Raw genomic sequence first — 14,972 nt, forward strand, 5'->3', positions numbered from 1 at the left:
CATTGTTTAATCTACACACACACACAAATATTCAAAATAAAAGTTCGTAAAAAGATTTACTTGATTCAAATTTCAGTTTGACATGCAACTTTTTAGCGGCCCCCGAAAGGAGAATAGACGCTATTAGTTTTGTGTGGTCTGTGTGTCCGTCCGTCTGTCCGTCCGTCTGTCCGCCCCGTTTAGATCTCGTAAACTAGAAAAATAGTGAAAATCCGACATCATGATATTTCAGACCATTCAAAGCTCTGATACAACGGCTACTTTTTCTTTTCTAAAAGGGAAATATTTAATTTTTAAAATCAACTATGTAAGCAGTTTTTTTTTTTCATTAAAAAAACACCATTTTTACAACTATTCACTATTAATAGTAACAAACACAGGAGGCTATTTAGTTAGGTCTACTAGACCGTTGGGGCACCACACAAGATCTGTCAACCTTCTTTCTCAATTCTTCTCTGTCATTTGCCTTTGATATAATTTCATAATGATATTCTTTCTGAAAATATTGATACCTGCCTTTTTACCTGCCTGGTGGACCACTTCGGGGGCCGATTTTGTAAGCTTGTTAATTTTCTTTTTGTATTTTAATACACGTAAATTTTATTTATCAAGTTAATATCTACGGATAATTTATACTATTGAAAAGTCTTGTGCACAATGCAATTATCAACTAGTAGAATTAGCAGGTTACTAAAATTTAGAGATAATAATGAGGCTTGTCTTCGCGTCCGAAGATTAATGAGGAATGCAGTATTTCCCGTGGATGTGCAGCCCCAGCTGTGACCTACATATTTTACTACATCCAGGGCAAGCATAACCATTGGTCGATTTAGATTTTCTTTTCGCCGTCTGTGTTTGTCCTCGGCAGCGGATAAGATAATATTTATTGGTTCAATCAAATGGAAATTCAGTTTGACTACAATTGACCATCTCAGCGTAACTACTGTAACAATAACATTATAGATGCAAATACGAACAACATTTACACACGAAACACATACACACTCACAACCAGCGCTTTATAAATTATAGACTTCTGTGAACTTCTCGTTGACGACAAATGACCGAAAGTGGGATAAAGGAGTTTTTAAATCTTTCTGTTTTAGTCCTAATGGAAAGGAGACCACCTCTTCTTTCTTTCAGATCTGATGTAACAGTGGTTTAATGGGTGCAGGTTGTCTTTAAAAATCCCGAGTGTTTTGGTAAGGCATATCTTTCATGAAAAAGCTCGATTGGAATCCAAAAGTGAAGAGGAAAGTGGACAGGCCCAAGCTAAACCTGGAAGAGGTCATTCATCAGCGAAGCTAAGGATATTGGAACGACATGGGAGCAGATGAAGAAAGCTGCTCAGATATTAGTTTGGTTGAGAGTTGTGGTTGGGGCCCTGGGCACTCACAGGAATATCTTCTTTTTTGAAGTAGCGTCTGTATCATATAAGATAAGATAAGAATAAAGTCAAGAAAAAAAAAAGCCTGAATATTAAAACGGACAGTGGAGGTGGTGCATAGCTTCACACTCAGATATAGTCAAATAGGAATTAGGCCTATTAGGGGTTTGAATATCAAAATTATAAAGATGGGAGATGAAAACATGCGAAGGAAAAAAAATCCACCTGACCTTTGAACTTTCAACTTTGGAGTTCGTACTAAAACTTTAGGAAACAATCTAACAAACTATTCAGTATACTAATGACTAATGTATCTTCTGTCTAGATCTAGGACTCTACTCTAGGTCTAAAGGGATATTCTATTTAGATCAATCTAATCTATATATCTAGATCTAGATTGTTTGTAAACAAAATGACTGAAGTTTTAAACGGAGCAACTGTTTTAGCTCGCGCTCTGAAACATCAGGTAAGTAAGACACTAGTGACTAGACTGGTCACTAGACACTAAGACTCTTAGTAAGACAGGTATAAGTACTATAACAACTAATTATATAACTAATACAACATCAACTTAAGATCAACGGTATGGACCTATATATGGTACTTGTATACTATACAATATACATGTCTTACATGATCATAGATTCATAGAGACATGGTAAAATCATAGTTGATAGTATGCTGTAATTATCTGATATAGATAGAACATACTTAACATAGTTCTAGTGTGTATGTTATACTTATACGTGTAGTGTGTGTGTGTACTTAAAAATTACAACTAAGGCTTATTAAGCCTAAGGAAAATATGAATGCTGAAGTATGCATGTAGGCCTACATTTAAATAATTTATTTTTTACATGCCAAATATAAATATGCTGGTCACAATGAACTGGGTTTTCATAGTCATGAGAAACACTGCACTCATCCTTAATCTTCAGTATGGAAGACATTGGCATTAATGTAATATCTAGTTTAGTTCTCGAATGGACATGATATAAATGCAGTGGACAGATTCACCTACTTTGGCAGCACACTCTCCAGAAACGGAAAGATTGATAATGAAACCGACCTGTGTATCGCCATGGCCAGTGCTTCCTATGGGAAACCATCTAAAAATGTCTGGAACAGACGAGGTATCACCACAAATACAAAGCTAGGGATCTATCGAGCTGTCATCCTTTTCTACATTGCTCTACTCTATGCCTCAGAAATGTGGACAGTGTACAGAAAACATGCAAAGAAACTGAACATGTCTAAGAAAAATACTGAATGTCAAATGAAGTCCTTCAAAGAGCCAGTCTGCAAAGCATCCACACAATTCTTATAAATGCAGTCCCAACTGCGATGGAATGGAAGACCGCCGCATCCCTGAACGACTCCTGTATTGCCAATAAAGGGAAGGAAAGCGCTCACAAAGCAGACAAATAAAATGCTAGGGACACCCTCAAAGCTTCTCTGAAAGTGTTCAGCATAAATCCAGCCACCTGGGAGACAGAAGCACATGACAGGGCATCATGGCGTCGCGCTGTGAAAACTGGCGCACAGATTGCTGAGGAAAAGAGAACAGCGCTGGCAGAAGAAAAGCAAGGCCAATGACACTAGATCCAGCTAGAATAACCTGCCCAGTGTGCAGCCGAACATTCCGGGCTCACATAGGTCTCACCAGTCACATGAGTAGGCGCAAACCCCAGTGCAAAGCCCTCAGCTCCCTAAATGACAAAAGTGGTCATCATCGAACCATGATGGACGAACTATAGTTTAGTTCTCAAATCTTTCTAACAATATTTCTATTAAAATGTATCACAACTGAAACATAGGCATATAATTAAATATGCTACTTACTTTACTGCTTGAATGTGGAAAATCATGAGATATGGCAAAAATACCTTAGATATAAACATATTTTTTTTTTTTTTAACAATAGTCACATTTTAACTGAACACATAATGATCACAAAATATCTGCTAGCTAGCAGTTTAAAATTCATTTTTAATCTAAGAAACTAGGAAGAACAAAACACATTCCATGAAATAAGGATATGTAACTCTTTTTGCATTTATATCCTTATTGTTATAGTAGAAATGCTGAGGTATTGTACTCAAAACTGAATTTCTATATGTTTGGACCAATACACCAGTGTTTCCTAAACAGTGTAATGCAAGGCCTGAATAGGTGTTCCACAAACTAGTAGGCCACCATGTGAATTAATCTCTAAAAAAATTATCAAAGTGTTCCATTAAATACTCAGAATGTGTGAAGTGTTACGTTAAAGAAACAGTTTGGGAACCACTGCAATACATAATAGTTTCTACATAACATTAGTGTTGAAACCTAAAAGCCTTTTCAAAGAGGATCCTAGAAATTGAAAGTTTCAAAAAAAAATAAAAGTGTATACTGTTATAATTCAAAATAATATAAAATCAATCTTTTGCTTAATTTATGCTTTGATTCTGCAGGGTGTAGAGTATATGTTTGGAATTGTAGGTGTGCCAGTAATTGAAATAGGTCTTGCCGCACAGGCAGAAGGAATCAAGTTTATAGCCATGCGCAATGAACAAGCGGTAAAAAGATTATGTATTATCATAAATATTCAAATACATATAAATAATTATGATTAACATTAATGATTAACGTTATGATTTACATTAATTTTTTTAAACTCATGACGTTTTAAAATCATTTATACTTCATTTTACTTTTAATCCTTTTAAATATAATGTTTCCTTAGGCATCTTATGCAGCCTCTGCCATTGGTTACTTGACAAAAAAGCCAGCTGTTTGTTTAGTTGTGTCTGGACCAGGCCTTGTACATGCTTTAGCTGGAATGGCCAATGCTATGGAAAATTGTTGGTAAATTAAAGGCTACTTAGAATAAATGATAGGATCATAGTGCATTGAAAAAGCTAAAAGCTAAACAAAAACAATTGGTAAAAATATTTCTGATCGCACAAATTTATTCTGTCTAGGTCAATAATACATATTTTTTACAAGACTGATCCAAACTAATTGATTAAATTACAATTAATATAAGCTTTGTTTTTTAAAAAAGGATTTTTTTTTTCTTGTTTGTTGTTGTTGTTAACTGCTCTTGAAATGGTATTTGATAATTATATATGGTCAAAGGACAGCTCTTGCATGGAAGGCTAGATGTTCAATTCAGAAAAAGACATTGAGATTTTTTACTATGGATATTGAAGAAATGTCTGTTTCTCCTCATCTTTAATGTGGGAAGCATGGTCGAGAGGCTAAGTATGCTTGAACTTGGCTTGGTTTGGCTACCTATGAAGGGGCCTCGAGGTTCCACACCCGACTCGGGCAGAGTTGTGTTTACTGAGCGCCTAAAGGCAGCAAGGAAAACCTTCTCCCAGATACCCCCTTCCCCCCACTTTTCCACAAAAGAGATTGGACCATAGCGCTCTGAGCATGCTATAAGCATGAAAGTAGCACTATATATAAAAAAGCTATTTAAAAAAAAGCTATAATGGATACAAGAGATATATTGTGGAAATGAAATGTTTTGTTTTTTAGCTAATCTCACGGGTAAACTCAACTTGAATTCTTTAATTTTTTTTATATATCCAACTTCAGGCCGCTTATTGTTGTTGGTGGATCATGTGACTCAGACCAAGAAGCAATGGGAGGATTTCAAGAATATCCACAGGTACATTTTGTTACAAAAAGAAATAATGCATAATTTAATTCATATTTTTTTTCCAGATATAGATTTTGAAATTAGATAGTTGTAATGTTAGTAAAAGGTATATTTTCCTTTGCTAATATTTTAATCTAAAACTTACTTCTTTTTATTTGTTTTTATTTTCTTAGGTAGAAGCAGCGAGACATTACAGTAAGTTCTCAGCAAGACCAAGCAGCATTAGTAAAATCCCATATTATGTTGAAAAGGTATTTTATTTACATACAAGATAGCTCCATTCTGAAAAATAAATTTGTCATTTATGCATTTTATTTTATTCTGGAGACGCTTTGGCTGAGTAGTAAAGTGCTTGGCTTCTGAACCAAGGGATCCTGGGTTTGAAACCTGTTGAAGACTGGGATTGTTAATTTTTGGGATCCTTAGGGCGCCTCTGAGTAAACCCAGCACAGTTGGTTCTTGAGCAGGCCACATGAAACCCTCATTACCTGTGTGCCACAGAAACAGAGGACCTTTACATCATCTGCTGTATAGGTCGCAAGGTATGAAAGGGGACATTCATTTCATTTTCTTTTTCTAAATGTGTTACACACAAATACCAGCATTCATACAGCGACTTTGTATTGTGTGAGGGGGGGGGGGGGGGGGAGACTTTTTTTTTTTTAATTAAGTGTTTACAATATTGTTAGTTATGCACCATTGCATTGCTTTCAGATAAAAGGAAGGAAGTATAATTTTTTATTTAATTCATACTATTAGCCTTCACTCATGGGTGGGTAGAAGGAAAACGTCAAAAGTTGCAAGCCTGAAAATTTCTGAAGCTGGAAGCAAAGTTGATAGTTTCTGTCACAACTTTCATGATTTCTATCCCCTTTTAGTTAAACATCAGGTTGAAATTATTTGTAAAAAAATTTAAAATGATATTACTTGTTTTATAATAAACATTTGTAGGTAGGCTATATATAGTAATCTTTATAGATTATAAAAAAAAGATATACTGCACCCATTTTTGTAATTACTTCATAGCAATTGTCTGTAAAATGCGTGCATTTTTTTCTGTGAATTTCCATGGTTGTATTCTGAATCCATCAAAACCTTATTTAATTACTGAGCACTTAAGAGGTAAGACAAAATAGTGTAAAAAAAAGTTCATGCCAATCTGTTTGGTGGTTCCAGAGATTTTGTGTTGATCAGTGAGTCTGTGATATTTTGCAAGTGTAATATTTAATATATGAACATTCAAGTAATACCAGTATATGTGATATTTTTAACAGATTAATTACAGAACAGAATTAAAAACAAAATGTTTCATATTCTGTTTTAATTAGTTTTATTTTCAATGTTTAACTACAGGTTACCTAAAACAAAGTGAGAGAAGGCTGTTGTTTTAACTCTTTCTCTCCCAAATTATTTACCACATTCTGATGGAATCAACGTTTGTATCGTCGGTTAGGAGAGAAAGAGTTAAGTCAGCCAACATTTATTCTTTCACTGAGCCATTAGAACTTATTCAAAATGTACAATAATGGTATAAAATAATAATGATATAAATACATTTTATCAAATCTGTTATACAAAAATCTTTACATTTTCAAAGCAAACAAATTTTCTAAATATTTCGTTGTTGTTAATATATCATTGATTTGCATATGTCTCTTTCTATATAGCAAAATAGTTGAAATCAATTTTTTAAACTAAATGCAGTGCTCACATTTTGCCTCAATCAGATATTTCTTGTGTAGCTCAAAAACGTATTGTTTGCTCAACTTATAGTTTTTCCACTGAAAACTGTTTATTAGAATGTGACCTTTTGATGAATTATTTTTTTATGTATATATTTTTTTACCACTGGAGAGTTTTAGTAATGTTTTTACAGTTGACCTCTTGGTGAGCTCTCACTAGGATATATTGTTGAACTCAATAATTGAACCTCTTATTCTGTTTTCCCTGACACTGTACACTTGGTGTTTTAGTCATTATCTAATTGTATTGATTTATGACTATTTTAGTGTTGATGTAGATATTCTGTAGAGTTGAGATGGTTAGTCAGACTCGAACTAAATGCACACCAATGTCACATACAGTTATTTGCTCTTGCCACATAGTTCATTCACTGGTCTAGATTTAGAGCACTAGAAGAAATGTCGGACACTCCATGACTAAGTAACTAGACACTTTGCGACTAAGTCATGGTTAACAATATTGACCTCTGTTCAGTTTACAAACATAGACCATTATTAAGTCATTGTTTAATGTTTCTCCTAAATGCCTTGCAAGTTTATCTACTAAGCATTCTGCAACAAACCTAAGACGCCATCCGTTATATACAGTGAGTTAGATCAGACTGTTAACGTCTTCACACACCATTGCCATCATTTCATTGCCATATCTTGATTCATTGGATACAGATCATTTCCTACCATATGCTGATAGCCTTGTCTATCGTTTTAAGATATAACATAGTCACTGTGTAGATCGTGAGTTAGGAAAAAGTTGTCTTTCCATTGACTGTGATGAAGTCCACTAGTTACCTAATTTGAAATTCTTTTCGCATTTTATAGCTTTCTTTTTCTAGTTAATCGCCCGATTTATGAATTGGAACTGGTGTACATTTGTTTTATTATATAAAATAAAGGAAGGCCACATTCTTTCCCTTACCCAGAAACAAATGGATTATGTTCACCGCCTGCTTTGGGATTCACCGCCTTCCTCCCGGTTCATAGTGTCATCCGGGCGTGGAAACTCCAAAGTGATTAGCTCCTTTGCTTTGTCTGCTGACGCTATTCTGGCCTAAGCCAGGTGGGATCGGCTGCTAATGACGTCTTGGAGCTTTTCGCTCTATTTAGCCTTCTTTGCTTGCTCTTGGGGCGATTTTTTATTGCTTTGGCTTGGTGTATTTCCATCAGACCATTTGACGTGGCGGTTCTCGTCAATCGCCGCCTGTGTTGTGGAGTTTGTGCTCATTTGGTCGTTTTTGTCCGAGTTGGTTTTGGAAATGTATAAAGCTTGGCTTAACGTTTTACCATCCTCCGGTCTTGGCGATGGAGACGAGTCTTTCTTTCTAGAAAAGAAGGACTTCAATCTTTCGTAGGACTTTCGCAATCTTGATGTCGGCTTGCTCTCTTCGTCACTCACACCTGGAGGATTTTTCTTGGAGGAGCCATCTTGGGTTACGGACCATTTTAACACAGCCCTGGTGTTTATCGGCACGTTGCTCTTTGCAGTGTTCGTAGCAAAGTCCTGATTTGAAGTCGTCAAAGATGTCCATTCAACCGAAATTTGACTGTTGGATTGAAGCGTTTTATTATTGTCTACGCTGTGCTGATTTGACGTAGAGCCCTCTGGCTTTGTCATCTCCACATAAGACTTTCGAATGTCTTTGAGTTGCCTGTCCAGTGAGTTTGTTTTTAATTGTGACTGTGTCGGTGACGAGATTTCGTAGATGCTCGGCCTGTTCTCACTTTTAACTACCGTATAGCCCAAGTCTTTCCACAGGCGTGCAACTTTTTTGTTGTCTTCTTCAGCTTTCCCCTTGGGCGTTGCCGCATCTTTCTTTTTTCCCAGGTTCGCGAAGAAGGTGTCGATTTGGCGCAGCTCTTCTTCCAACGTTATGTTTCGCTTGCTCTTCGTTTTATCCTCGTTGTTGTCCAGTTGCGCGTAGTGGTCGACCAGAGAAGCGAAAGAAGATTTCTTGTTGCGCACAAGGATATTAAGGTAGCTGTTGGAGGCCGGCCTTTTCCCCATTTTGGCGGCTGGTGCTCTCATTCTTTTGGGCGTGCCTGGCGTGCTGGGTGTGCTCACTCTACTGGCCGGGAGGGACACGGTTTTCTTGAGCTCTCGGACAGTCTCGTTGTTGGCTGACGTGCTGAAGGCGATGTTTTGGATTCGTATGAAAATGGCTTTCTTTTCATCGATGATCTGGTTTCTCCGTACGAACAAGAGCGCCTCGCCTTTAGTGGCCCTGTTTTGTGCAAACGCCTTGTTCTGCGCTTCCGATGTGGCGAAGCTCTTCCTTGGGGGATATTCTACTTTCTTGGACCCTCCCATGGCGAATCGCGCAAATCGCTGTAATTTACCGTGTCAATTCTTCGTTGATCACTAACTCAATTATAAAGATGTTTGTGTGAATCTGTAAAAAAAAAAAAAAGAAAAAGTTTAAAATAGGCGTGAACATGAAGCATTCAGAAATGTTTTACAAAGGGTTAGTAAGCTTATTCATATTTTCATGGATTCTACTTGACTTTACAGAGATATGATTTGTTTGTCTTTTGCATTTAAATTAACTCTCTCTCTCCTAATTAACTATACCTTTGTTGATTTAACCCCATTAAATTAATTTTGGCTTTATAAACTTGAATTTATGATATATAAAAAGAACATGCATTCTATACCAAAAAGTAACGTTTTCTGATTACCAACAAAAATATTATTGAAGTTAAATCATAGCAGGGTAGAATGTACACATGTGAAAAATGAAAAAGGATCTCAGAACGAGCAAAATAATAACAAAGATAAAGAGTTAACTATTTGTGCGTTTCTCGCGCTATTGTCTTAATCCACAGTAAATGTAAAATCTGTATATTGTGGTGTTAGAGGTAGATAGTTCTGATAAAATTAATTGACGACATGGCAATACAGGGTATGGAGATATTGTAATGTTTTTGTTACTTTGTTGTTAATATGATCTATTCTGTCCCAGGGTATTGTTCAATGTAAATCTGGTGAAAGTAGTGCTTAATAAATGTTGTTTTAAAATATATTTGCCTTAAATACAAACGCTCTTTCTTTTTTAAAACAAAAGTAAACACTTTATTTAAAAAAAATGTTATTAGCCCGTGTGACAGAAAACTTAATTTAGTTATTACAAATATTTTTATTCTATTATTTTAGAAATACAAAACCGCTTTGTCGAATATCAAAAAAAAAATGCAAAAATATTTACTTCCTTTATAATATAGTCTCCTCTCTTTTCTACTATAAATAGTTAATATATGTAAAAGTGGTGTATTTATGAAGAATATCTAATGTAAATAAATGAACGTTTCGCTTTAAGAAAAGAAAAAGGAGCTGGTGCACCGTCACTTTGCAAGATCTAAAATATAATATCGGATTCTCAATAGTTTTTGTGATATTAACAGGACGGCGAACGGACAAACCCTCGTTCGGGGGCCGCTAATACAAAAGTAGCTTTTCCCTTTGAGAGCAAGCAGTCAATGGGGCAGATGTAAAACGGAAACTAGCCGTCGACGTGGCAGATGTAAAGCTGAGAGCTAGCATTAATTGGGGCAGATGTAAAGTTTAGAGATAGCAGTCATTGGGGCAGATGTAAAGCTAAAAGATAGCACTCAATGGGGCAGATGTAAAGCTGAGAGCTAGCATTCCTCGGGGCAGGTGTAAAGCTAAAAGATAGCACTCAATGGGCCAGGTGTAATCTGAGAGATAGCATTCAATGGGGCAGATGTAAAGCTGAGGGGTATCATTCAATGGGGCAGATTTAAAGCTAAAATATAGCATTCAATGGGGCAGATGTAATGCTGAAATATAGCATTCAATGGGGCAGATGTAAAGCTAAAAGATAGCATTCAATGGGGCAGATGTAAAGCTAAAAGATAGCATTCAATGGGGCAGATGTAAAGCTAAAAGATAGCATTCAATGGGGCAGATGTAAAGCTAAAAGATAGCATTCAATGGGGCAGATGTAATGCTGAAATATAGCATTCAATGGGGCAGATGTAAAGCTAAAAGATAGCATTCAATGGGGCATATGTAAAGCTGAGGGATATTATTCAATGGGGCAGATGTAAAGCTGAGGGATATTATTCAATGGGGCAGATGTAAGCTGTGGGATATCATTTAATGGAGCAGATTTAAAGCTAAAAGATAGCTTTCAATGGGGCAGATGTAAAGCTAAAAGAAAGAATTTAATGGGACAGATGTAAAGCTGAAAGATAGCATTCAATGGGACATATGTAAAGCCGAGAGCTAGCATTCCATGTGCGGACGTAAAACTGAAACTAGCTGTCTATGAGGTAGAGGTAAAGCTGAGAGTTAGCATTATTGGACAGATGTAAAGTTGAGCGCTAGCAGTAAAGAGTGCAGATGTAAAGTTGAGAGCTTGCTTTCAACGGGCAGATATAAAGCTGGGAGCTATCATTTAATGGGTAAATTTGAGAGCTAGAAGTCGTTGGGGGCCAATACAAAGTTGAGAGTTGGCCTTCAATGTCTATGGGGCAGATGTAATACTGCGAGCTAGCGGTCAAGAGGGCAGATGTAAAGCTAAGAGCTAGCAGTCAAGGGTCAGAATTAAATTTAAGTTTAGATCGTCAAGGGGGGCAGATGTAAAGCTTACCTCTTTGCGATGACTATATGATCAGCACAACGGTCTATCACCTTCAACTTTCCCTAACTTAAGCGAGGTATCCAAGAAAGCTGGGTGGGACCCACATCCCGAATTAGAAATCTCCGTCCTCAAAGAACTGCTGCACCGCGCTGTAGCCACCTGCCTCTTAAACTAACTAGATCTAGATACAATGATTTCTTTGGCCCACCATATCGCTATGTTCTGTTTGTAAATTATATACACACTAAGGCCTACTACGGGTCAGTAGAGTTTAATCTCTATGTCTAGACTCTAATACTGTCTATAGCACACAAAGTAGAATGATCTACCAGCACCCCTTTTGGCTGAGCCTAGTGGGAAGAAATAAGGAGATCTTAATGCCTACTATTAGTTTACCACTGCTTACAACTCATAAGACGTTGGGGAGAAGAGGGAACCGACGCTGACTGAAGCTCATATAATGAAATGTAGACATGTAAACATCGAGGCTTCCACTGCTTCCGTTTTGTTTTTTAGACAGCACTAGATCAAGTAATGCGGTTTGTTTTTTCCGTAAAATGAGATCTGGTGCGTACGCTATCAGTACGACAATGCCTTATCATCATCAAAGTGTAGATCTCTGCCTGCTTCTTTCTTTCTTTAATGTTTGGAACACTGGGACAAACATATTTTATGTTTTGTAACTAACACTGTAACAGAGTCCAGATTCCACATCTATTTTAAAACGCTTAAAACAAAGGAAATGCAACATATAGCATATAGACATAGAAATATATCTACTAGCTCAGATGTTCTCACGTTTTTTATTCGGGGATACCTTTTTATAGTCAAAACGTGCCCACAGACCCCTAAATGAGAAAGCTTCATAAATGCTTATTATAGACGCGCGCACACACACACACACACACACACACACACACACACACACACACACACACACATATATATATATATATATATATATATATATATATATATATATATATATATATATATATATATATATATATATATATATATATATATATATATATATATGTATAATAATAATATATATATATTTGTCTTCGAGTCTGAAGATTAATACATAGATAACAAGCGTTAAAAAATTGTATTGAAGGAGTGCTTGTTGATATTATAACTTTTGTTTGCAATAAAATGTTGAAAAATGATGACTTAGGTGAGGTTCTGAGTTTACCTATAGCCGTCTTAAGGAGCACAAATGTCGAGTAGATTTCTTTTATTTATGACAAGGTTTATTACGACACTTGAATCCACGTTCTACCAAATAAGAAGACGGGAAGCAGTCAACAACTACTATTTTTACTGAGATCCATAATGCAGAATACAAATTAGGAATATGTTTTTGGAACCAGAATTTGCGGTATCTTTGTTCAAACATTGGTTGAAGTTCCTCGTTTGTGGATTTCTCAAGAAGCTGTTCCTGCATTAGAATGGATTCATCTCTGTTAGGGATCCGAATTTGTCCACGCGCAGAAGGGTTCAGCACCGAGTCGGAGTATATCTAAGTAAAGAGTGTTTTCAAATCTTTGGTTTAGGTCCTCACAGAATGGTACGTAATAGACATATTAAACTGGGGCGAGTTGGTTATCATTCCAATTACCCGATGGGATAAACTGGCTTTTAGCGAAGAAATTATTTTTTATTTTCATCTTTCTGCAGACCCCCTTCGGTCGTCTCGCGAACCCCCCACTTTGTATTAGCCGGTAGCCGTGCTACACTATGGTTTAAATAGTTGGTATATATGTTTATTTTGCCCGGAACACTCTTGAACCCCTCCATAAAACGGCCCACACTACAACGCTCCTCCGGCCCCAACAGTATTTTTTTTCGTCTATTCCATCCTATAAACGAATAGCCCGCAATCCCTATTATAGAGTCTGCACAAACACTTCTTAAGCCCATCTTACTCCCCTATTACAGAGTCTGCACAAACACTTCTTAAGCCCATCTTATTCCCCTATTACAGAGTCTGCACAAACACTTCTTAAGTCCATCTTATTCCCCTATTACAGAGTCTGCACAAACACTTCTTAAGCCCATCTTATTCCCCTATTACAGAGTCTGCACAAACACTTCTTAAGCCCATCTTATTCCCCTATTACAGAGTCTGCACAAACACTTCTTAAGCCCATCTTATTCCCCTATTACAGAGTCTGCACAAACACTTCTTAAGCCCATCTTATTCTAATTAAAAAAAAATGATGTCCTTGAATTATAAAAGCGCATAACTATATCTGATACCAGCGCCATACTACTGGTTGTTGGGATATATGTATATCGCCTTGAACACGTTTAAATCCATTAATAAAACGCTATCCCATACCGAACACAATCTTATAGCCCTGTAAGTCCCCTTTATTTCTGTCTCTTTCATCCTTCAATCGAAAAACCCGCAAATCTCTGTTACGCAGTTTGCACAAACACTTAATTATAAGGCCCATCATGTGTAGCTTTCTTTTCTAGATGCATTGAATGGCATTGTCTTCGATTAAGGATGGGTGTTTCACGTGACTATTCAAACCCAGTTGCGACCTCCATATTTTTCCGCATCCTGTACATATTTATTTTTATGTTTTGAGTCATAGACCTAGATAGGCACTTTATTTAGAAGAACCCATCCTCGGTAACCGTATTATACACCCCACCAAAAAACATACTCACACTTTTAATATGCTCTGATATTCACTGAACAGTTTTTAAATTTAATTTTTTATTTAGAATAGAAGCCTACTTCTAGATCTAGTCGTTTTAAAATTGTGCTACACATTATCATTAACTACAGTCTTACATTTCAAAGTGTAGAAATTTTCTACACACACACATTTTCATACAGATTTAAAAACAAATTTGATAATCACACTATCTACGAATAATTCCACATGTTCATTTTGACAGTTATCTACTTCTAGTGGAGAATCGATTCAAGATCTAGAGATGTGAAGAAATAAACATTACGAAGAAAATGAACTAAAGAGAGTTACACGCAACAAAAAAATGTTAATATTATAATATAAGTACTTAACACGGAAGAAATTATAGTTGTGTGCTTTAGACATTCAAATGTTGGCTTTCCAAGACATACTTTGTAGAAATCGCGAATAAAAAAAATATTTTTGGTAAATTTAAACGCTGCGGTTTTGATCTTGTTGATGTCCAAGGGCTGAGCCGAAGGCTCTTCGAGCCCTAAGTTTGAAAAAAAAAACCTGTTTGGACGCCAAACAGTAAAAAATAAACAACCTGTGAGAACACAGTTCTGTTTGAGAGGGACCCGAGACATTGCTGTTTCCAATGCCTTTAGCCCCCGACGCATGCTTGGCTGCACATGGCCGAAGGCCGAGGGCACCGGGAGCCTCCGCCATTTTCCTTCATTGTACCAAGCTAGCTGTGCGGGACCAGTCATATATGTAACGGTCCCTTTGAGGAACAGCGCATGGATGTGGGACGTGTTCGTGGGGACTTTTTTACACCTCCGCCCGTGCAATGAGTGGACTCTCGTCTACCCGTGGGCATCCCCACGGGAGTCCTGTGTTGCTACCCATTTAGCCTAACCACTTCCTCTAATGGTCGTT

General features: G+C 36.7%; 2 protein-coding genes across 3 annotated transcripts in view; one reads left to right on the plus strand and one right to left on the minus strand.

Moving 5' to 3' along the window:
• Window positions 1-1,629: 1,629 nt before the first annotated feature.
• Window positions 1,630-14,972, plus strand: part of LOC106078649 (2-hydroxyacyl-CoA lyase 1-like) — a 28,616-nt gene continuing 15,273 nt past the window's right edge. The window contains exons 1-5 of the mRNA XM_056015155.1: window positions 1,630-1,853; window positions 3,844-3,948; window positions 4,116-4,237; window positions 4,976-5,048; window positions 5,213-5,290. Of these exons, the coding sequence (XP_055871130.1) occupies window positions 1,800-1,853; window positions 3,844-3,948; window positions 4,116-4,237; window positions 4,976-5,048; window positions 5,213-5,290 (432 nt within the window). The 5' untranslated portion in view covers window positions 1,630-1,799. The remainder of the gene's footprint in view (window positions 1,854-3,843; window positions 3,949-4,115; window positions 4,238-4,975; window positions 5,049-5,212; window positions 5,291-14,972) is intronic.
• LOC106078678 (uncharacterized) lies at window positions 6,353-12,064 on the minus strand. Of its 2 annotated transcripts, none has more exons than XM_013239663.2 (2): window positions 11,786-12,064; window positions 6,353-9,168 (listed from the first exon to the last, which is right to left on the minus strand). In XM_013239663.2, exon 2 carries the CDS (start codon window positions 9,084-9,086, stop codon window positions 7,878-7,880), a length of 1,209 nt encoding a protein of 402 aa, XP_013095117.2. In that variant the 5' UTR covers window positions 9,087-9,168; window positions 11,786-12,064; the 3' UTR covers window positions 6,353-7,877. The 2 variants fall into 2 exon arrangements, with proteins under 2 accessions (XP_013095117.2, XP_013095116.2); XM_013239662.2 differs by having other exon boundaries at window positions 11,389-12,063.

Source organism: Biomphalaria glabrata, chromosome 1, assembly GCF_947242115.1.
Source record: "Biomphalaria glabrata chromosome 1, xgBioGlab47.1, whole genome shotgun sequence".
Taxonomy (NCBI): Eukaryota; Metazoa; Mollusca; class Gastropoda; family Planorbidae; genus Biomphalaria; species Biomphalaria glabrata.